The 24,417-nt window shown below is 47.8% G+C and overlaps 1 protein-coding gene across 1 annotated transcript in view; it reads right to left on the bottom strand.

The window, feature by feature from the left end:
• Positions 1,744-24,417, bottom strand: part of ITSN1 (intersectin 1) — a 191,023-nt gene continuing 168,349 nt past the window's right edge. The window contains 11 exon segments of the mRNA XM_021070946.1: positions 1,744-5,666; positions 8,562-8,735; positions 9,904-9,987; positions 10,299-10,381; positions 11,682-11,765; positions 11,767-11,801; positions 13,036-13,175; positions 13,178-13,247; positions 15,404-15,571; positions 19,253-19,351; positions 21,911-22,094. Of these exon segments, the coding sequence (XP_020926605.1) occupies positions 5,518-5,666; positions 8,562-8,735; positions 9,904-9,987; positions 10,299-10,381; positions 11,682-11,765; positions 11,767-11,801; positions 13,036-13,175; positions 13,178-13,247; positions 15,404-15,571; positions 19,253-19,351; positions 21,911-22,094 (1,270 nt within the window). The 3' untranslated portion in view covers positions 1,744-5,517.

The raw sequence follows: 24,417 nt of genomic DNA, 5'->3' as shown, positions 1-24,417 counted from the left end.
CCATGTATCCCAGGAGAGGTGTGTTCGAGTTCCGCGTCCATCGCTAACTTTCTTTCCCCTCCTGCCTTCTTTCTCAGATTCCCCAAGTCCTTGATTTACACAAGAGCAATGCCCCAGAGCTGCAGTAGGTGGAGCCAGCGCCCTGGGATCGGCCCTTGGAACCGGCAAGTTTCCAGCAGGGACATCGCCCCCTAGCGGTGAGCGTGGGTAGAACGGCAGCTCCCCGCTCTTAACCAGGCACTGCAAAGCCGCCACCCCCTTTCTCTGATTCCTGCATCACCCTCTTGGCCCCAGGCCCCCATTCTGTTTAGAGAAGCAGGAGGAAATAAGGGGTTTGAGTAGGAGAGGAAAAATGCAAAGGAAGAAAGTTTTAGAAACACAACCTCACAGGCATGTTATTCTTTTAAATGAAAAAAAGTACAAACCAGAGTTTCTGGAAGAAAAATATGCATTCTTTCCACTGCATAAAAAGAAACCCTGGTTACTGGGTAATTCTCAGCAGATATCTGAGAAACACTCATTTATTTTTCTCAAGGCTGACCACATAAGCCCACTTCTGAGCAGGTTTATTTGGTGGGCTTTGAATCCTAAAATATTCACCCTCCTCAGATGATTTTAACAAGATAGGCTGGTATAGAAAGTAGAACAAAATCCTATTAAAAACAACTCACAAAACACCCTGACATCCAGGAGGGGCAGCTTTACCCTGAAATATGACAACCACACATAGTGTTGAAAAAAAAAATGTACTATGTGGGTGTTATCTGGTTCCCAAAGTTCAGATGAAAGAAGGTTCCTTTTAGTGGACGAAGTGATTGAATCTGCATGTCACTGAAATAATTATTTGGAAGTGGAGATGAATTTTTACAAGCATTGGGTGCTGTTCAAATGCCTTAAAGTTAGATCTACAATTAGGCTGTGAAAGCCACAAAGGCAGGCCCCCTCCTTACCACGTGGGAGGGTGGTCTGGCCCAGGATAGGGACTCCCTGAATGAACTTGACTGAGAGCTCACAACCCAGAGATAAGACTTTGCAACTGTTGGCCTCTGGGTTTTAATGCTCCCCAGGTAAAGAGCTGTTAGAGGTTTTCTCGCCTTCATCTGGAATGCGTTTTCCATGTTTCTCAGGAATAGATTTTGGCTGCGAAAGAGAGCAGGTTACATAGCTTAGCTGAGCCTGATGACCTACAAACATATCCTGCATCTAACAATAAGCAGGGTGAGGAGACAGGAGATCTAGAATGTTCCTTTCCTCTAGCTCAAATAAACGGCTGCTTTCCAAGTGCGGTAAATATCCACACTGTACTGACACCATACAAAGTGGCCCCTATAAAACATGGCTCGGGGCACTGCAGGGTGAGTCTTGGCAGCTGACCTGTGCCATTCCCGGCATCCTGGAGAAGCCCCGGAGGGCACTGCCGCACCCCTCGGTACAGAGAGAAGGGAGTATTTGTTTACCAAATACCTCTTAGGGGAATTCCTGTTGTGGCTCATCAGGTTAGGAATCCAGCTAGTATCCATGAGGATGTGGGTTTGATCCCTGGCCTCGCTCAATGGGTTAAGGATCCAGCATTACGGTGAGCTATGGTGCAGGTCGTAGATGTGGCTCGGATCCTGTGTTGCTGTGGCTGTGACGGCTACAGCTCCCGTTTGACCCCTAGCCAGGGAACTTCCATATGCTGCAGGTGCAGCACACACACACCCCCAAAAAAAGGGAGGGGCAAAGAAAAAAAAAAAAAAAACCTCTTAAGATAGCTCAGACCACAGCATCTGAGGGCTTCAGCACATCACCAGTTTCTGCTACCAGTTCTGCTTCTGCCTGAATTAAAGTCCTAATGCTAAAAGCCAAGGAAGGAGAGCCAGCCTTGTCTGTTTTCATCGCCTCACTTTCCAGCCTAGAAGGTTCTAAATTTATAAGGCAAGTGCATCTGGAGTAGGCAGACCCAACGTTAACCTCACATGACCCTCGAGTCTGAAATGCCACCGTCAAGCAGGCACGTGTCCCTGTCACAGTGCCCATGTCTGCTGTGAAGCTCATCTCCAGCCCCAAAGAGAAGGGAGAATACAATGAACTGAAATAAAATGAAAACCTACTTGCTGTTCCCCACGGAAATTCTTAAAATCCTTACAGACACAAAACAAATATTCTTCTTGTGAATCAGAAAAGCCCAACCAACTAGGGGGAAAAAAACGGAGGAGAGATAGAGAAGTCTTTTTCTGCTCATACTGAGCACTGGCAAACTGTCAACTAGATTCCAAAGCCTCCTTTCAAATAAAACCGGAAGCACTTCATTCATGCCTCTTTGCTCTCCAGCCCCTTTGGATCCGAGAATGTCCCTGCTCGGTCAGTGGCTTTATGCTTGCACCAGGCAACCCCTAGAGAGACAGAAGTTTGGGGCACCGGGTCAAAAAGACAATGCAAATGGCCAATTTGTCCATTTTCTGATGGGATTTTTTTTTTTTCCTCAACTAAATTCAGTGCTACTCAACCAGGTAAGACCAGGTACTTTCATAGACTTAGGTCATGCTTAAGTTGTTCAAAGAGCAAAGAAGAAAAAAATGCCCCCTTGAACACAAATGTCCTATGGGAGCACTGCTTTCTCCTCTGCCATCAGAGATCAAGGGGGACTACATGAAGTCAACCTGGGAAGCCTGGCCCCAGTCTCTCAAGCAACCCTGGAGAGCCCAGCCCAGAAAGGTCTCTCTCCCTGCGTCAGGCCAGCCCTGGATCTGAATGAGCCACAGCCTCAGGCTCTCATGGTCACAGGCAACCTGGATCCAGATGATGCTGCCCACCTGCCTGCCAGAGAGACCCTGCCCCGGGGGCACCAGAATATGGATGGTTCCTTCAGGAGAGCTGGTCTGCAAAAAAGTCCTCCTATCCTCAGGGCCCAGCCCTGGAGCAGAAAGGCCCCCTTGCTGGACATCGAGGAGATCAGTGTGGCTCAGGGAAGGGGGAGGCTTGCAGGGGTGTCTAGAAGTCTGGACTCAGAGTATTAGGAGGCAGGGGCCTGCAGAGAGCCTGTGTTGAGAAAGCAAAAAGCCAGGAGACAGATGGTCCTGGCCAGGGACATTTCACCTCTATGAAAGAGCGCCGAGGCAGCCCAAAAGGTAGTGGTGAAGGACTAGAGGTCGAAGAAGGAGAATCCGTGCAGCCCCCACATGCCTGCATCTCCCGCACGACTCCTGAGTCGCAGCGGGATCTGCGGACCAGCCTCACTCCTCCGTAAGTACAAGAGGCCACGTGGCAAATGACCCCAGTGAGGACACAGACACTAATCCAGAATCGCTACCCGGGAGGAGCCTCCAAGGGATGTCCAGCAGAGTCACTTGGGAAAACAGACTCACACGACATCACGCGACATCAGCTCTGATAAGGGGACTCTGCGGGTGGGTGATCCCGTGGACCCCAAAAGACAAGATGTTTGTCACTGAGCCCATTGCTTCCTCCCTCCACGCACAGTGATGCCCTCCAGTCACACGCAAAGAAAGTCAACGCAGAAGAGGGGGAACAGAAAGGACGGGATGGGCTTGGTGACCCAGGACGACCTCATTTTCACCTTCGTTTTCTACCATAGTGGCAGGTCCTTCATAAACACACTGAAGACGCTGTGCTGGGTATAGAAAGAGGGAAGCATGGCTTGTCGGTCCCTTCATAGATTTCATGTAAAATGGTTTCCGAACATCAAAAAACAAACCTAACGTCTCGGAACCATGTTTTCTGCTGGGAGGTGGTAAACAAACGCATGCTTGAAGTTGACCTTGGTGTCTGATATCTCCAGATGAGAGGTTCTCACCAAAGGGGTTGTCCGCTTGTTTCCAAAAATACTTCTGTCCATTGTTCTTGATACAAAAGTCGACGCTATCTTTAATAAATAAATAATAAAGTGTTTCTTAGAAGTGTGAAATGTAAACTTGGTCGCCCTTTCTGACGCACACTCTTTAAAAAAAATTGCTTGAACGATGCCAGGGCTTTCACGGGAAAGAAGGACGTGACATATTCAGTTCCCAGCAAAGTGAGTTGTTCACTCCGCTGCTAAGTGGACGCTACCTTTATAAAGCGCTTCTATAACCCTAAGGAAAGGCTACAACCAAAGAGAATACCACCTCGCACAGGAAAGCTAGATTTCAGGATCAGAGAACATGCAAAGAACATTTCATGAGAACAACAAACGGGGCTTATGAGAACTTCAACATGCGAACAAAATCCAACCCACGCTTCTCATGAGCAAAGTGAGTTCTTATCGAGTTAACCAGCCTATCTCCTGGCCTCGAAAGAGAAAAACCCAGACAGCTCCAACCAGACAGCTTGGCACGTGGTCCTACGCTCCTGTCTCTGGCAACACGGACATGGATTTCCTCATCACTGAGAGCTTGGGTGTGTACTTGGCTTGGGGAAAGAGTCTCGGGTCTTCTTCCCTGGCACTGAGAGCCCTGCCTGCGCCGAGGGTCTTTCCCCCACCCTGTGACGGGTTTCCTCCACAGATGGTCACCTTTCCTTTTCACACTCTGGGGATGCCTTTTGGAGGAACGTACCAAAGACATCTGCTGAAAGTTCCCACAAAATTTCAGGATCCAGCATTGGAGCAAGAAGAGGCTCGGAGCTGGTTGCCAGCCACGACTCCCGCCACGAAACATCACAGGCCCCTCAAGCCAACAGAGAACCTTCTCACCAGGCTGGCAACCAGGACCCAATAACGCCGTAAAGTAGCCTTTCAGGTGACCTGCTGTGATCTAATCCAGCGGAGCATAACTTCATGGTTAACAGCCTTCCTTAACCATCTTCCGAGCGTGCTGGAAATCAGCATCAGATCGCCTAATAGTAGCCAGGGATAGTTTTCATTGGCATCTACCAGTAAAAAAACCTGGAGGAGACGGGAAAGGTGCTAACAACACACCTGCTGGATTAGTTCCTGGACCAGCCCCCCAAAGAGCTAGACCACGGTCTGATCAGGAGACCCTCTTCCCGAGGGATCAGACCTGGGGCAGCACTTCCAATAAGGTCCCAGTGGGGGAGTGAGATTCTGAAGCAAAGACAAGACTATCGTGATTATTTCTAAACCCACCAGGGACCAGGCATCGCAGATCAGGGGCCGGGACCTACTTGTGAGCTGGGGGAGGTAAGAAATAGGAGGGTTACATGAGTTCCCCAAAAATATAGACATCACATTTGTAAATCTATTTTACAGCAACCAGACCCAAACCTCAGGCCCAGGGATAGGCCAGGTTCCCAACTCAACATAGCTGGGGGCTATGGGCTTTCAAAGACCCTAGAAGCTATGACGAGACCTGCAGTGAGAACAAAGGAAAACACAGTTTGGTTTCATAAAATGAGAAATTGTTTGGGCGGGGGAGGATTGTCGAGACGTATTCCCAGAAACTTTGAGGGGCCTGTCTTTGCTGTCCTGTTGCTCTGTGGCTGAACACCAAACAGTGGTCCTCGGAAAACCAACGCCATTTCCAGACAGCACCTGCTGCCTTGGCTGAGACTTGGCCAAGCGCACCCTTGGCCGGCTCCCTACGGCTCATCAAACAACTGCAGGTCCAAGCGGACCACAATCTCTCCTGTGGGAACTTCGTGCAGCAGGAGACACTTGGTAACGGGACCCTTGGAACCCTGGTCCTTCTTGATGTCAGCCACACGGATCTCCGTCCGACCCAAAAAATCTGAAAGGAGAAACACACAGACTCTGCTCAGAGAGGATTCCATCTCGAGGCGGGTTCTTGGCACATTGGGAGCATCCAAGTGAGCTGTTCTACCCTCCCCTCTTCCAGAAGGGAGTTAGGTCATTTTTCAGGAATTCAGAACTAAAATGACAGCATGGTTTTATTTATTTATTTATTTTGCTTTTTAAGGCCACACCTGCAGCATTTGGAAATTCCCAGGCGAGGGGTCGAATTGGAGCTCTTGCCGCCGGCCTACGCCACAGCCACAGCAACGCCAGATCTGAGCCATGTCTGTGACCTACACCACAGCTCACAGCAATGCCTGATCCCTAACCCAGTAAGCAAAGCCAGGGATCAAGCCGGCATCCTCATAGATACTAGTCAGGTTCTTAACACACTGAGCCACAATGGGAACTCCAATGACAGCACCATTTTTAAATGGTGTGAAAAGAAAAAGGTACTAGATGAGGCCCAAGGAGAGTCTAGGAGGAAAGCAAAATGCAGACTCTCCTCACACCCAGGAGGTCCGAAGGGCTTGGAGCGTCCTGGGAGGCAGTGCAAAACCAGATGTCTCATCAGCTGCACCGTTTGAAACCTGCACAACATTTAAAGACCTCACTCAAGAGGATGAGAAGAAGAAATGAAAAGGCAGAGCACAGAAGATTTACTGCTCTACGAGTAAAGATTTTTTTTAAAAAGAAAGAAAAAAAAGGAGCTAGAGTCATGTGTTCAGACCTGAACGGTACCATCTCCAAGGTGTGTTGCTAAAGTGAAGAGAACAAGTCACAGGAGGAATCGTAGAGTCTAATGCACTTTGTGTTAAAAAAGTGTTCATATATGTAAGTAAATCCATGCAAAAATGATAGGCCGGGCATCCATCCATCAGGGAATAGGGGAGCGAATCATTCATGTTTTCGGTCGTGGAATTTTGGATGTTTGAACCTTTATTCTATTTATGTCATGCAAATAGAAAGGAGAAAAGACATGAAAGATTTTTTTTTAAAGGAAAGAAAGGAGTTCCCGCTGTGGTGCAGTGGGATAGATGGTGTCTCTGCAGTGGCAGGGATGTGGGTTTGATCCCTGGCCTGACACAGCGGGTTAAGGATCCAGTGTTGCTATAGCTACAGCATAGGTCACAATTGAGACTCTGATCTGATCCCTGGCCCAGGACCTCCACATGTCTTGGGGTGGCCAAAAATGAAAACAAAAAGAGAGAGAGAGAGAGAGAGATTATATAAAAAAAATAAAGAAGGAGAGAGAGAGAGAAAGGAAGGAAGGAGGGAGGGAGAGAGGAGCCACCACCATTGCGTCATGATATTTCACTAGTAAAAAGAAAAGTCCAGAGTTTCTGCTGTGGCACAACAGGATCAGTGGTGTCTCTACAGCGTGCGGACGCAGGTTCGATCCCTGACTTGGTGCAGTGTAATTTTGGATGGTTGAAGGATCCAGCGTTACTGCAGTTGCAGCATAGGTCACAACTGCGGCTGAGATCTGATCCCTGGCCCAGGAACTCCGTGTGCCTCGGCGTAGCCAAGAAAGAAGAAAAAAGAGAGAGAGAGAGAGAGAGAGAAAACCAACCTCAAGCCTGTATTTCTCAGAATAAAAAATGGCTAGGTGTTCCTGTTGTGGCTCAGCAGGTTACAAACCCGACTAGTATCCATGAGGATGCAGAGTTAATCCCTGAAGTCGCAAAGTGGGTTAAGGATCCAGTATTGCTGCAAGCTGCAGTGTAGGTTGCTGATGTGGCTTGGGATCCCGCATTGCTGTGGCTGTGGTGTACACCGGCAGCTGCAGCTCAATTCAACCCCTAGCCTGGGAACCTCCATATGCCACAGGTGCAGCTGTAAAAAGGAAAAAATAAAATAAATGGAGTGGATTAGCAATGAGATCCTGCTGTGTAGCACTGGGAGCTATGTCTAGTCACTTATGATGGAGCATGATAATGTGAGAAAAAAGAATGTATACATGTATGTCTAACTGGGTCACCAAGCTGTACAGTAGGAAAAAAAATAATGTATCGGGGAAATAAAAGGGAAAAAAATGGCCAATGAAACGCCATGGTTAAGAGCCCAGCCTTGAGAATCAAATTGCTCTGGCCATGCTCTAACATTAAGCTGGTTTTGTGACCATCTTTGGGCAGTAACAGACCATAACTAACTCACGACATAAGATAATTCACATATAAAAGTACTAAAAAGCAAAAGCCACAGAGAACAATTTAAGCCTTGCACGGATCATGCCTGCATTAAACTCTTACTCCCAGCACTTACTTATGCTCCTTTAGATATAGTTAAGTTGAGACCATAATCTTAAAAGATCTCTTATTTTTATCGGGTTGAAGTAGAGAGAGAAGTTTCTTGGACTCCTTGGCCAGACTCATTTTGTCCCCAGGCTTAAAGCAGAAACAGAAAGTTGGGTGAAAGGATGATGTGTTCAACACAATTCCATTCCTCTGATTAACCAGAAAGTCACCCCAAAGGCACTGATTGATTCTGCCATGCTTTCTGTGGGCCAATGTTCCTCTTACTCAACCGGCTGGTTTTATTCATTTTCACCATAGCCTTTAGCCAAGGACTGAAGAATCGGGCTGAAGCTTTGGGATACAGCCCTCTGTGCAGTTACCTGCTTTGGGGAAGCACAGGACCATGGTCTTTGTCCAAGGAAGCTGGACCCCTCTAGACCAAGCACGCTTTGTCCACCTTCTCTGAGATGCCCGGGCACTGGTGAAAGCCTCTTCCCAGGGGAGGCCAGGTCTTGTCTTGTGCCAACCTCATCTCTCTGGCTGGAAGCACAGGAATTCTGGGCACCAAGTTTCCAGGTAGGAAAAGGTTTATCCATGAAAGCCAGGTGACAAGAAAGGGGGAAGAGTGTGCCTCGGGACCACTCTCTACTCACCGTCTGGAGAGAACTGGTCCCTCTCAAACACAGTGATGCACAGGACCTCTTGCTCCAGGTCTTTGATGAAGAACTGGCAGTTGGAGTTCCACTTGGGATTCAGAGTGTCCTGGATCGTCTTGGTGATGTGGCACTGGGACCCCATGGTCACCTCGCAGTATGGGTTACTCTTTCCTAGAGGGAACAGAGCCTGCTGGTTGACACTGCCGGGTGCATGTGCTGGAGTCACAGCCCTGGGGCAGCCCTTCCCTCCATGCCCCTCACTTCATCCCCCTCCAAAGCCACACTTAATGATCGGCATAAAAACGGAGAATCCAGGCAAAAACTCCCAATCCAGCATCATCCCTAAACTATGATACTTAAATGATTACATTAGTGGGCTTCAAAACCAAGCCATTCCTGCCTCCCCACCTTAGCCTTGGATTGTGTCAAAGCTACAGTCACCCCTCAGTATCTTCACATTAGTTCCAGGACCCCCACAAATGCCAAAATCCACAAGTGCTCAAGTCCCTAATACAAAATGGTATATTTGCATATAACCTACCCACACACCCTCCTGCATACTTTAAATCATCTCAGTTTATATATAATACCTAATACAATGTAATTGCTATGTAAATAGTTGCCAGTGTGCAACAAATTGCAGTTTTGGTTTTTGGAAGTTTCTGGAATTTTTTTTTCAAATATTTTCAATCAAATATTTTGAATCCACAGACAGAGAACCAACAGATTCAGAGGGGCTGACTTTGTGAAATGACAGCCACTCCAAGCTCTCTGGAAAGCAAAAGGGTGGAAAGGAATAAAAAAAATTTTAACAAGTTCTAGAGAAACCAAGTCTGGGAGTGTCCTGGTGGCTTAGTGGTTAAGGGGCCGGAGCAGTCACTGCAGTGGCTTGGGTCATGGCTGTGGCACAGTTTCAGTCCCTGGCCTGGGAAGGTCCGCAGGCTGAGAGCACAGGCAAAACAAAAACAAAAACAAATCAAATAGGCTCAGCGGAAACGCATCTAACTACAATCCATGATGAAGCAGATTTGATCCCTGGCCTCGATGAGTGGGTTAAGGATCCGGCATTGCCATGAGCTATGGTGTAGGTCAGACATGGCTTGGATCTGGCATTGCTATGGCTGTGATGTAGGCCAACAGCCACAGCTCTGATTTGACCTCTAGTCTGGGAACCTCCATATGCCACAAGTGCGGCCCTAAAAAGCCAAAAAAAAAAAAAGTTTGAAAGGAAATTTAGGATTATGGAAATAACGTGTCTGTTTTAAAGCCAAGAGTGGGGGAACATAGAAAAGGTTTCCACAACTAACGTGTGTTAGAAAGAGGCTTCTTGGGTCCTTACCATGTGACCGACAGGGTTTCAGTTCAATACCTTCAACCACGTTCACCATCAATCTTCCAATGCCTGTAGCCCTTTGGGAACGCACTATGCCGGCAGGAAAAACACAATGAAAAATGCTTCCGGTTAGCCTTCGCTGCGTTTCCGGTTTGCCTCCTGATCCAGTCTATGCTCCTGGACCCTATTCAAGAGCCGTTCCCCTCCCACGTACAGTTCTTGATTCCTCAATCCTGGAATCTGCCCTCCGCTCCTCACCCTGCAGCCCATCCTCCCCCCTGTGCCACCTCCATCCTCTGCCTCCAGACCCATTTTTCCAGCTCTAAGGGTGCTGGACCCAACCAAACGGCTCTCCAACCCCACTTGGTGGGATCCCGGCCCCACTGCTGAGAAGGCATTACCCAGGTAGGCCTTCTCCCGCTTCTTCTTCTCCGTTTCTATGTAGAGTTCAGAAGCAGCTTTGATTTTCTGCACCCAGGCCGTCCTTGGAAAGGAACAGACAGAACGGTGCCAAACACAACTCAGGGAAAAGGCTTCAGGTCTGGACAAATTCAGTTTCCAGGGCTCTGCTTCGTTCATTGGATGTTTCCAACAAAGCCTCAGCAAAGGGGTCTAGTTTTATGCCACATGGTGCTAATAACCAGGTCTACCGTTCATAACAAAGGCACGTGTGACATGTTCATGGGTGTGCTCAAGACCTGTGTTTGGGTCCCCATGGGAGAATCCACGATTATGATACATGCTGTCCTGGAGGAGATATTGGCAATAACTCCTCTTCCTTCCTTATTGAAAAGCCTCACATATTTGTCTTAATCTAAGAAGGCCAGAGGTCTCTCTTACGAAACTGTCCAAGGAAAGAAACCATCTCCCAGATAAGGAGCCACTTTACACGAAAGAGCAAACACAGGCTGGGAAGCATTTTGGCATGATGTTTTCCCCTTCATTTTTCCACGAACCACATGCACGATAACTGTAGCCAATTTCTTGCTTGGCACAAATGCTCTTGGAATGTAGTTGATCTTGTGTCAAATTCACCCTTCAGAAAATCATCTATTTCATTTGGCTCTGGGGCAGAGCCATAAAGACACGATTGAAGCAAAAATAACCACAGCTCTAGGATCCAGGATGTCTGTCCAAGTGAGCCAGCTGAGGATGGGGTTTGGGTGGTCCTATTAATTAATCTCCAAATCACTTTCCTATTGGTTTCTGCCACCTGGAACACCTCGGGAAACTTGAGGTGCTCCATTTATTGCAAAGCACACTGAAAATTTCTTCTAAAAAAATTCTCAAGGATGGAGTTCCCCTCGTGGGGGGTTAAGGACCCAGCTAATGCCCATGAGGATGTGGGTTCCATCACTCAGTGGATCTGGTGTTGCCACAAGCTGTGGTGTAGTTTGCAGATGTGGCTCGGATCGGGATCCAGATCTGGTGTTGTTGTGGCTGTGGTGTAGGCCAGCAGCTGCAACTCCAATTCAACCCTTAGCTCAGGGATTTCCATATGCCTTGGGTGTGGCCTTAAAAAGAAAAAAGGAAAGCAATTCTCAAGCAAAATTCACTTCAATTCACTTCATTTTGAAAAATTCACGACACGGGTCAAACTTTTGAGGGGCTCTAGAAAAAAGTATGAAGACCCCCACGCCCACACCCCACCTCCACCTCCAGCCAGAGGGGATGGCGCTGCAACTGAGGGAATGTTGGGAACTGCTGATGAGTTAAACATCCCACGTGTGTCCTACACCTGGTGGAACCTGGGAGCCCAGCATCAGGGAGAAGGTGGGTCTTACCTTTCGTTTATGCTTTCGGCTCGGAGGGTGTAGACTCGGTCGATGTGGGAAATGTGGAAGATGGGTTCATCCCCAGAAGGGTCGTGGGTAATTTGACCAAACCTCATTTAGGAAAATAGGCTGAAAAATAATGCACAGGCATGAGAAAACCAGACCAGGATCTGCGTGTTCCAGTAAACCGTGAGTGTGTGTTTCGAGCAGGTGTTTCAGTGAACTAGACGGAGGGTGAAGGTGAGGGGCTGTGTGTTTGTGGGGGTAGGGGCTCAATAAACTGTACCAGAATAATTTTTTTTTCTTTTTTTCTTTTTTACAGGCACATCTGCGGCATATGGAAGTTTCTAGGCTAGGGATAGAATCGGAGCTGCAGCTGCCAGCCTACACCACAGCCACCACAACACTGGGTCTGAGATAACATCTGTGACCTACACTGCAGCTTATGGCAACACCGGATCCTTAACCCACTGAGCAAGGCCAGGGATCAAACCTGCATCCTCCTGGATGCTAGTTGGGTTTTTAACCCACTAAGGGAACTCCCGAATGATGATTTTGTGTTCATGTCAACTTTGTGATGCTTAAAATTATAAATATGGATTTCCTCCTCCATTCTGCAGGTGTTTTTAAAGTCCTCCAGAATAAAGAACTGTTGGATCTATTTTTCCCATGGTATATCCTAGTCAGCAGTCTCCTCCAGGAAAATCAACTCTACCTCCAAGCCCTTCCCTCCAAGTTGTTGCTACAAAGTAGCTAGTGACAATCTATAGGGGGAGTACATTGTTCTTTCCCCAAAAATAAGGCTAACTGCTGCTTCAGAGAAAATTCTTCTGTGAAATCACCCCCACAGACACAAATTTAGCAAAAGAATATCCCATGACATGAAAACACACAAGCTACAGCCATGCACGTAGGCGCAGACCAAATAAACAGCTTAGGAAAATTCTCTATGCATTGACTGTTTAGTTTGGCTTTTGCTGGAAAAGTTGAGGGGCACAGATGTTCCAAGCCATTCTGAGACGTTGGAAGCGGATCTGGACCATTCGGGAGGTGGGCACTTGAGCTCTGGTCTCGAGCTTTCGGATGATGGCTTCATCTATGCACCAGCCCTCGAACTCCACCAGGGCAGGGCACGCCTTTGTCACATCTCGGGGACCCATAGCTGCCACTTGGCAGCTCATGGGTTTTTCCGTCAATCAAATTGAGTGTTGTTCCTTCTTGGATATTTCTGAACTATGCAACTATGCCCTACACCTGGCTCACCCCGACGCGTTCTGCCACAGCCTCCAACCTCTGACTCCTTTTGAAAACGTCCCCCCCTCCGCACACCAAGCCTGATATTGCAAATGAGACTCAAACGTACTGTTTTGTACATTTTATACTGCAGGTTAGATTTGGGGCTGAAGACTTTGTCGGTGCCGGAAGAGCCCAAGGGCTTGATGATTTGGGTCAGCAGGAGGAAGTCGTTGAAGAGGAAGCCATACAGCTCTTTGTTGCTCTTGGCTTGTAGAGCTTCCCACTGTGCAGAAACTTGCGTGGCCCCAAGCAGTTGGTCACTGAATTGAACACAAGTTGCTGAGAAAGAAAAACAAAACCCAAAGAAGACACGATGAAGTGAGGTCATTTTTTTGATTTTGATTTTTCTGCATCTGAAAGCAGGGGCTCCATGAGAATCTGAGGCTATATCTTAGGCTCAAATCAAGGACTACTTTGAAGAACTGAGATAGTGCTTTGGGAGCCAAGCAGTCCAAAGCATGATTCTGGATAGTCCATGCATCAAGATGAGGCTTGGTTTTAATTCCTACTGCTTTTTCTTGAGGTCTGCTAGGGTCTCAGGGTGCCTGGTCCTCTTCTCCCATTATTTATTGCAGAAACTAGGCAGCGGGAAGAAACACTCAGCCCTCTCCCACCTTGGTGAGTATGTGCTGTGTGCACTGTGCTGTGCTGGGAGTGGCATGAGCCAGCTCCAGTGATGGCCTCGCACAGGCTTACATGGTTCTGCTTAGTTCTAGAAAGCAGCAGCCCATTAAGGATCTGTGTTATCACTCAGTGACTTGAGTCACAGGTTTGAACCCTGGCTCAGGAATTCCCACATGCCAAAAAAAAGAAAGAAAAAAAAAATGGAAGAAGCTACATGGAGAGGGAGGAGGGAGACATAGTCTTCCCTGGGCATTTTGGTAAACACTAGCAAATGTTTGTGTGTGTGTGTGTGTGTGTGTGTGTGTGTGTGTGTGTGTACAGAGACAGAGAGAGGAGAGAAAACAGGCAGAATGAGCAAGACTAAAGGAAAGATAAGGGACAAGAAAAGAATCAAATACTGTAGGAGAGACTGTTTCCGTCAGTCTGTGGACCAGAGATTCTGACTCGACCAGTGCAAATGTTTATTTTATTATTATTTTTTGACCACCCACAGCATGTGGAAGTTCCCGGGCCAGCGACTAACCCATGCCACAGCAGTGACAACGCTGAATCCTTAACCTGCTGAGCTATCAGGGGACTATGAAAAACTTTAAAACTGAATAAAATATAGAACTGCACTTTTAAGACAGAAGCAAGGTGGTAAAAATAAAAATCAAAGTAAGAAATTTGCAGAGGCCAAAAACAGCCTGAAAATGTGAACCCTGGAAGATAAACAAGCCCCAAAGCTAGATTTAGGTCTCAGAGTCTTTCTTAAATCTGGTCATCTTGAGCTATCATTTTAAAGGCTAAGAGGTGCAGGAGTTCCTGTTGTGGCGCAGTGGAAAAGAAACCAACTAGAAACCATGGGGTTGAGGGTTCAATCCCTGGCCTACTCAGTGGGTTAAGGATCTGGCACTGCTGTGAGCTGTGGCGTAGGTCACAGATGAGGCTCAGATCCTGCATTGCTGTGGCTGAGGGTAGGCCAGCAGCTGTAGCTCCAATTCAATCCCTAGTCTGGGAAACTCCATATGCCCCAGGTGCAGCCCTAAAAAGCAAAATAAACAAATAAATGGCTGTTGGGTGAGGAAAGGAATATCCAGGGCCCATATGAGGTGAGGAATATAACAGGAGATCCCCAAAATCTGGACTCCAGAGGAAAAATGCTAAGTCAATGCAGTACAGAAGGGATGAGCAAGAAAACGTGTTTGTTTTTGAACTTGGTGTAAGTGGAGGTAAAAAATGCCCCCTGAGAATTTGTAACCACAACACATCTCTCATACAAGCTGACAGCCACAATGCATACTAGTATGATCTGAAATCCCCTCTATATTTAATGTAGGGTGATCCTGGTAGCAGTCCTTTCAGGAGGAATACAACTTCAGACCTCAATGATGCCACAGATAAAGTTCCAAGGAACATTGAGCTCACAATCAAAAATCAAAGTATATAGGAGAAACAGACATATGTGGTGAGACCTAGCAGAAGCAACAGACAAAAAGTGAAACCCATAACCTGAAATGTTGGAATTATAGCTCTGAAATATACGAGAATATATTTAAAATGTGTAGGAAATAAATGAGAAGCATGGGCATTTGTGAAAGGAACAAGCTAGAAGGAAACCAGCAGATCAGAGGAAATAAAGAAACTGCTGGAAAGGGAAAAGAAAATAATGGAAATGAACTCAGTTGATAGGTTACACAGTAGATTAGAAGCAGCTGCAGAGAGAATTAGCAAACTGGAGGCCAAAGAAGAGGATGATTCATGATTTTCCTCATCCTCCTTCAGAGGCTCAGCAGGGGAGATCCAAATCCCACCCCACCCTAAGATGCTACCTCAGACAGGCCTTCACACTGCACGTGAGCCTGGATCCACTCCAGCCGGTCCGAGTTCTCTTTCTCTCGCACCCCTTCGTTCACCTGGGAGCACAGCTCCTCTGCCTTCTCCAGGGCGTGCTTTAAATGGCTGTGGTCTGGATGGTTTTCAGGAGTGTTTTCCAGGATCTACATTGGAGAACAGAAGACAACAGCTTTGTGCAATGTGAGTGGGCATGGGATTTGCTGTCTTGGAGGGGCCAGGCCTATCACAGGCAGGACATGGTACAGACCTTTCTTGAAGAGTACCCATATGAGCAACTGCAGCTTTGAGCATCCACCTTGACATGGAGGGAGATGGCCACTCTTTGTTGGCAGGGGACACTTGGGGGCAGGGGCTGCCATATTTGGGGTATGAAGAGAGCAGTGGCTGCAGCAAGAGCAATAACACATTCCATGTGGATTTCTCCTTAGATAATGGTTCTTTCCTAGGTCCACACACAGCTGCAGGCATCTGTGCATCTCTGGAACTGCACGCTAATGGGGGCATCTTAGCAAAGGTGCATTTTTCTGGATGAATCATTCCAAGCCAGCAGTTAAGAGTGCCAGTTCCCGAGCTAGACCTCCTTGGTTAAAATCCCTGCTCTGCTACTGACCAGTCATGATATGGATCATTCACATAAGTCTCTGAGCCTCATTTTCTCATATGAAAATGGGGATACAAATAGCACCTCCTTTACAAGGTTATTTGAAGGACTAAAAGGCTTGATACAAGTAAAGCACTTTGCAAAGTAACTGGCCCTTCGAAGGTGCTCAATAAATGACAGCAGTTACCATGAGCTTCTTAAAGGATTTGGGCGGGGGGGAAGCCCAGTCTGGGTCCTGTATGTTCACCAATCATTTCCAAACAATTACCCCAACTCTGGGTCAATCCTGGCTGTGCCTTAGAATCCCTTTGAGGGAATTCCCATTGTGGCTCAGTGGGTTAAGAACCCAACACAGTGTCCAGGACGATGCAGGCGTCCCTGGCCTCACTCAGTGCGTTAAGGATCTGGTGCTACCACAAGCTGTGGCGTAGGTCGCAGATGCAGCTTGGATCCAGTGTTGCTGTGGCTGTGGTGTAAGTCTGCAGCTGGAGCTCCAATTCGACCCCTAGGCTGGGAACTTCCATGTGCTGCAGGTGTGACCCTAAAAATAATAATAATAATAAAAAGAATCCCTTTGAAAAATCCTGACGCCTCAACTCTGACCATTCAGAATCATTGGGGGTGGGGGAGGACTCAGGCATCAGAATTTTCTAGAGCTCCTCAGGTGATTCTAATGTACGATCAACTCTGAAGACCACTGTTCTAGACTAGGAGCCCACACAGCTGGATTGTGTGAATTCATTTGTTTTGTTTCTAAATGGAAATAGGTTTATTGCATTATCTCATTGCAATAGTACTATTGCATAACATACAAAATTTAGAAAATTTAGAGTTATAAGGAATCTAAAAACCACCCATAATTTCCCATCTGGAAAAAACCTCTGTCTACATATTCTTTAATACACTCTGCCTAGATATAAATACCTATAATTTTAAAAAATAAAAATTGGGTTATATTGACAAACCACACTGTACCGTTTTGTATATTGTTTTCTCCCCGTTCAGGGTAGCTATAATGCATCATTTGCTGTCCATTTCATATGGATCTAGATCACTTTTTTTTTTTTTTTTGTCTTTTTAGGTCTGCACCCACAGCATATGGAGATTCCCAGGGTAAGGGTCGAACTGGAGTTGTAGCTGCTGGCCTACACCACAGCCATAGCAACTCAGGATAGGAGGCACATCCACGACCTACACCACAGCTCATGGCAACACCGGATCCTTAACCCACTGAACGAGGCCAGGGATCGAACCTGTGTCGTCATGGACGCTAGTCAGATTCATTTTCTCCGAGCCATGATGAGAACTCTGAGTTAGTTTAATAGTAGCAGTCAAGTTGGACAAAAAGGAAGCAGTAGGTTGAAAGCTTCTGTCAAAACTAATTCCTTAACTCAGCCCCTACGGCCACAGTGTATTTTGTGGGCTGGCCTGGGTTAGACTGAGGAGATGGCTTACAGGGGAAAGAAATGTCTTACATGTAAGAAGATTCAGCAAGTAAGTAAATATATTGAGGATAATAAAAGCCAGGCTTCTCATAGAGAAGGGAATTGTAAATATAGAAAGGCAGAGGAGGAGTTCCCACTGTGGCTAGGCAGTAATGAACCTGACTAATATCCATGAGGACGCAGGTTCAATCCCTGGCCTCACTCAGCAGGTTAAGGATCCGGCATTGCCATGAGCTGCGGTGTAGGTCGCAGACTTGGCTCAGATCCTGCGTTACTGTGGCTGTCGTATAGGCCAGCAGCTGCAGCTCCAATTCGACCCCTAGCCTTGGAATTTCCATATGCCATGGGTACAGCCCTAAAAAGATAGAAGAAAGAAAAAGAGAGAGAGAAGGAAGGAAGGAAGGAAGGAAGGAAGGAAGGAAGGAAGGAAGGAAGGAGGGAGGAAAGAAAGGGGGAAGCTAGAATAAATTCCATGGTATTAGATTAGAACAGGAAGTATTGGTGTAAACTCATGGGTTTTAATATATATTATAATGTACATATATTGATTTTGAAATAAATATAAATGTTTGTCCATGTGTGTATGTGTAAATTTGTGTGTACAAATACATGCACATACATACATTTCCTGACTCTGCCACTGGGAGACCCAAGAGGCAACAACACCCTAGTAGCAATGAGCACACTGGTGTCCAGATCTTGGTTTCTAAATTCTCCATGAAAAGGAAAAAAATCTAAAATTTCTCTCCAGGAGCTACTCTTTCTGTAGTTAGAGATTCACAGTCTCAGAGGATGTCTAAGTCTGCTCACTCATTTTACAGAGGGGCACAATGAAACCCTCAATTTTTTCTTTTCTTTTGGAATTGGTTTGTTTGTTTGTTTGTTTGTTTGTTTCTTTTCAGGGCCACACCTGCAGCATATGGATGTTCCCAGGCTAGGGATGGATTCAGAGCTGCAGCTTCCAGCCTACGTCACAGCCAGAGCAACACCCATCCGGGCCGCATCTGTGACCTCTGCCATGGCTCACGGCAATGCTGAATCCTTAACGCATTGGGTGAGGCCAGGGATCGAACCACATGAATACTAGTCAGATTCTTAACCTGCTGAGCCAAAATGTGAACTCTGGAATTGGCTTTCTTTATTTTTCTTTTTTCTTTTCTTTCTTCTTCTTCGTTTTTGTTTTTTTCTTTTTTGCTTTTTAGGGCCACACGCATGGCATATGGAAGTTCCCAGGCTAGGGGTTGAATTGGAGCTGTGGCTGCCAGCCCACACCACAGCTACAGCAATGCTGGCTCCTTAACCCACTGATTGAGGCCAGGGATGGAACCCACATCCTCATGGATTCTAGTCAGATTCTTAACCTGTGAGCCACTGCTCGCACTCCAGAATTGGCTTTCTTAAAGTGACAGGAGAACAGTGATCCTCTAATATCAACAGAGTATCTCACAATAGCTTTCTGAAGATGGGTGGTGGAAATTATATTTCTTACTCGCTTTCTTACTAGGAAAACCAAGGCATAAAGTCACCATGCCTATATTAGGAAAAGAATTGAGCTCTCACGTTCCGACTTACTCACAGACCTGAAGGCAACTTATTCTTAGCTCTTTTCACCATTAGCCAGCTGTTCTTTCTGGGTTACCGCGCAGATGCCCGCTACAGCCTGTCGATAAATGCTTTCTACATAACAGGTTGTTGGCTGGGGAACCTACCCAGGACCCCAGACCCCTGACCTTCTGGGAAAGCATTTCTCTGCTTGAAAAGACAAGACAGGCACTTACATTTTTAATGATCAGAGGGTATCTTGTGACCCGCTGCATCGGCTTCAGTATAAAACTAGAGAGTGGCATCCCCTTACAGCGAGGGTCCATGGCCAGTCTCTGAAATAAAAGAACGTTTTTTAATGTACTTAAGACATCTGCAAAATCCAGCCAGTGACATCCACACTGATGTTATTTAGGGCTCTCCACCGGTCACATCATTTCATTTATCGGGACAACTGAGGAGCCTGGAGCTGGAAGGGCTGGACTGGTCCTCCCTGGGGCCAGGAGAGGCACTTTCCAGATGGAAAGGGGGACATGACGGCGGGTGTGCTCAGCCTCGGGGTTAATCCCTGCTTCCCAGACTCAGCAGAGCCCCCATGGGTCACGTGGTTCCTTACTTCCAACGATGAGAGTCTGGCTTCACAGAGAATAGTTCCTCTGGATATTGGCCAAACCTGTACAATAGTCCCAGGAATGAGTGAGTCACAAGACCATAGGGCCAGAAATACGGCACAAATGAACCTACAGAAAAGATGCAGACTCACCCACATAGAGAGCCGGCTTGTCGTTGCCAAGGGGGAGAGGGAAGAATGGGATGGACACGGAGTTTGGGGGGTTAGTAGATGCAAACTATGACATTTAGAACAGATAAGCAATGAGGTCCTGCTGTACAGCCCAGGGAACTGTAGTATCTAATCACTTGTGATAGAACACGATGGAAGATAACATGAGAAAAAGAATGTGTATATACGTATAACTGGGTCATGTTGCCGTACAGCAGAAATTGACAAGACACTATAAATCAACTATAATAAAAAAAATTTGTTAACAACAAACAAAATGAACTTGCTCCAGCACCCATCGATAGCTCAGCTGGTATAGCAGAGGACTGTACAGGTGAAAAAAACACACTCCAGAAAAAAAAAAATTCCCCTTAAGTTGTGGAGATGCTGGAAGGGCTGAATTGCCCTGTCTGTTTGGGGCAGAGCCTGCCCTGAGGGTGGGAGCCCCTGGGCAGGGTGGGGACAGTGAAGCTGAGACATCTCTGCCCTGCATCCATGCCTCCTTCTTTCCACCCGTTTCATCAACAAGAGTCCTTCTAGTTCCAAACGGTGAGCCCATCAACACATCACAGAGCGGATATGGTGACAAGCTCTCGAGGGCTCTGGTCAGGTTTAATGCCATGACCTGCACCCTAAGCCCTGGGACCTGTTGGCACCTGAACCAGCTCCAGCCGTGGGCACCACTCTTCCAGGGACACTTCAAAGCTGACAGAGTCCCACAGGGAGGAGGCAACGAGGCCCCTCCCTGGGCTGGTGTCAGCATCTCCCTGAAGTTCAAGTGCCTCCAGGGATGAACTCATCCTCACACGCCCAGGGAGGACCTGGCCCTTGGCTGGCACCTGCTCTCCAGACTCTAGTCTATCAGGCCTGCTTCTTTTTTTTCTTTTTTGGTCTTTTTTATCTTTATAAGGCCGCACCTGTGGCATATGGAGGTTCCCAGGCTAGGGGTCTAATGGAAGCTGTGGCCTCCAGCCTATGCCAGAGCCACAGCAACCCCAGATCCGAGCTGTGTCTGCAACCTACACCACAGCTCACAGCAACGCCAGATCCTTAACCCACTGAGCGAGGCCAGGGATCGAACCCCACAACTTCATGGTTCCTAATCAGATTCGTTTACGCTGTGCCATGATAGGCACTCTCTATCAGGCCTGCTTCTTAGCAGTATCTCTCCCCTTAGGATGACTTCAGATGCCCCAGTCATTGGATAGAAAAATCAAAGCACTTATGTTGAAAAACAGGTGGAGAAAGAAAGAATAAGGGCAGGTGATACTAGGCCAAGAAGAAATGGCACTTGTATCTTGCAGTGATGCTTCCACAGACATGACTTCAGTGAGGTGGGAAAGGTCTGTACCCCAACAAAGGAGGGTAATTAGTATTATGATGTTGCCCTCCATTCATCAAAATGTGCCTGTTTAGTAAGAATTATTTTATTCTCTTTTTCTCCTGCTCTGGGAGAGGTGGGGGCTGAATGCATGGGTTGGCCTGGCCAGCAAGGACCCACCCCAGCCAAGGCCAAGTGCCAGGGCAGCAAGCCCAGAGCTGGGGGCCTCCAGCAGCATGGGGGCCACCTCCCCTAAGTGTCCTTCGGTGGACACATGGCTTTCCAGACCCTTGTGGTCCTCCAAGGTAGAGGGCCTGGTGTCCCAGACTCACCCGCAGGCTTCCTAGAGCTCGAGCCCTCCAAGAACCAACTGGGAAAACAGCAAAGGGTCCCTGGGGGTGGCCAGCCCTTCCCTTAGCAGGTGTAAGGGTAGAGAGCAGCAAAGAAGCTGCGGATCTCCATTAGGCAGAATAGGAAACCTAAGACCTGCCAGCCCTCCTGGGCCCAATGACTGAGAGGGCGGATTTCACCGGGTATTCAAATGACAGCACTCGCACCTGGACCACAGAGCCGGGGCCAGGCCTGGTCCCTCCTCTCCAAGCCCAACCCCTCGGTCCCAGCCACACCCACCAGCGCGTGCCAGGCCCCCCGCGTTCAAGCAAGGCCTGGCCCTTGCTGGCCTTCAGCAGAAACACGCTTGCAGGTGTGCCGATGAGCCGTGCACCCGCACAGGCGCCGGGAGACGGCCCCTCGGCGGCGGGCAGGGACTCCCGCTCAACCCGGGCTCCTTACTTTGACGAACTCCTTGAAGTCCGGGGCCTCGTCCGTCTTCTGCTGGATCAAGGCGGCCCCGTTGAGCTGGCAGCTGCAGAAGCGGATGTAGGGCTGCATGTGCGGCAGCTGGGCCGTCAGGATGTCGCCTATCATCTTCACCGGCATCTTCTCCCCAGACATCTTCTTGCGAACTCGCAGCGCTCTGCACGGAAAGGCGAGAAGTGAGCCGCGCCCGCCTTCCCGCTCTCTGAGCCACAGGGCACACGTCTAGGCGGCACAGAAACGGAACATGTGTGAGGGGCACAGACCCGGGGGCACTACAGGATCTACCATGGGAGACAAGGGACAGAAAAAGAAACGCGTCTGGGGCTACAGAAAGAGATCCCTGGGGCCTTTTTCTAGGGCATGATGGCTATGGGCTGGCTCTTAGGAAGAAAAGAAAAAGAAAAAGCTTTGTCTAACAAATTGGCATCAAAGAATTCTTTTTCTAATGGAAAAATGTAGAATCCCTTTATTTATTTATTTATTTATTTATTTATTTATTTTTTGTCTTTTGTTGTTGTTGTTGCTATTTCTTGGGCCGCTCTCGTGGCATATGGAGGTTCCCAGGCTAGGGGTTGAATCGGAGCTGTAGCCACCAGCCTACGCCAGAGCCACAGCAACGTGGGATCCGAGCCGCGTCTGCAACCTACACCACAGCTCACGGCAACGCCGGATCATTAACCCACTGAGCAAGGGCAGGGACCGAACCCGCAACCTCATGGTTCCTAGTCGGATTCGTTAACCACTGCGCCACGACGGGAACTCCTAGAATCCCTTTTTTAATAACTCAGACGGGATCCTCTAGGTGCCTGTCTCATTGGTGAATGATCTGTCCAGACCGGTCTGGCCCCAGCACTTGAACCTGTTGCCAGGGCCAGTGCTGCCCAAGGGAGGCCCTTGTTGCCAGGGGCCGGGGAGGCTCCGTGTGCAGACTAAACAAAACATAATTAAGATGGTAAATCAACTGCCACAGAAAAACAATCGCATCATGTTCAAGAAAGCCAGGTATAAATGGTCCTCTGAATGAGACCGGTGCCTTGTCTGCTTCACTGCTGTGGCTAATGCGAAGCTGACTGGATTAAGAGGTGTTCGAAAGAAAGAGGCCTATTCATGTGATAATGAGCCAATGGACCCAAGCAATTTATACCCTGGCAGCCAAGAAGGGACTTGAGGGACTAGAAAGTGTTTGTTCGGGAATCCAGCTGCAGTCTGAGTTTTCGGGGCCAGGAGAGCCAGGGCTGGGCAGCCCACCCTTCTAACTCATATGTCACCTCCTAACCCAGGAGGTCTCAGAAGGACACTGAGCTTCTACGGGCAAGGAGAGCAGGGTCCCGCGGGGGAAGGACCACAGAACATGAGGCCCACAGAGGGCTTGCACGGGCCCCTCTGCTCTTCCTTCCCTCCTGCCGGGTCTCCACCTCCCCAAGGCTCTCCTCTATCCCTCTCCTTGCCCCACGCCCAGGCAAAAACTCTTTCTTTCTTCCTTCTCCCCATCCTGTCTTTACCCAAGGTATCGTGTTTACTTTTTCTTTTCCTTTGGCTATTCCTCTTAAATTAAAAAGAAAGTGGAATACTTTATATTTAAGAAGAATACTTTTTTTTGAGGCTTTTTCATCTTATTTCAAGCAAAGAGGCAGGGAAGGATCTTGATTTAAAAAAAAAACAAAAACTGGAGTTCCCGTTGTGGCCCAGTGGTTAATGAATCCGACTAGGAACCATGAGGTGGTGGGTTTGATCCCTGGCCTTGCTCAGTGGGTTAAGGGTCCGGTGTTGCCGTGAACTGTGGTGTAGGTTGCAGACGCGGCTTGGACCCTGAGTTGCTGAGGCTCTGGTGTAGGCAGGCGGCTACAGCTCCGATTCGGCCCCTAGCCTGGGAACCTCCATATGCCGCGGGAGCGGTCCTAGAAAAAAAAGGCAAAAAGACAAAAAACAAAACAAATAATAATAAAAATTTTTTTTATTTTAAAAATTAAAAAAAAAAGGAAAAACGAAACAGTTGCCCGCACCTGCAACTGCACAGCCCTATCTCACATCTACATCCCTTCTGCTATCATTTCTTCCTGTTTTTTTTTTCTGGCCGTGCCTGTGGCATGGGGAAGTTCGAACCCCAGGCCAGGGATCAAACCCAAGCCACAGTAGCAACACCACCAGATCCTGCTATCACTTCTTTTTTTTTTTTTTTTTTTTTTTTTGTCTTTTTAGGGCCACATCCGCGGCACATAGAGGTTCCCAGGCTAGGGGTCTAATCAGAGCTGTACTGCCAGCCTACACCACAGCCACAACAACACTGGATCCTTAATAGCAAGACCAGGGATTGAACCCGCCACCTCATGGTTCCTAGTCAGATTCATTTCCGCTGCACCACGACAGGAACTCCGTTTTTTTTTTTTTTTTTTTTTTTTTAATGGCTGTACCCACAGTACATGGAAGTTCCTGGGCTAGGGACTAAATCTGAGCCACAGCTTCAGCAACGCCAGATCCTT

The sequence above is a fragment of the Sus scrofa genome, chromosome 13, assembly GCF_000003025.6.
Source record: "Sus scrofa isolate TJ Tabasco breed Duroc chromosome 13, Sscrofa11.1, whole genome shotgun sequence".
Taxonomy (NCBI): domain Eukaryota; kingdom Metazoa; phylum Chordata; class Mammalia; order Artiodactyla; family Suidae; genus Sus; species Sus scrofa.
Note: the sequence above shows the minus strand (reverse complement) of the source record. Positions and strands in the feature narration are given on the sequence as shown.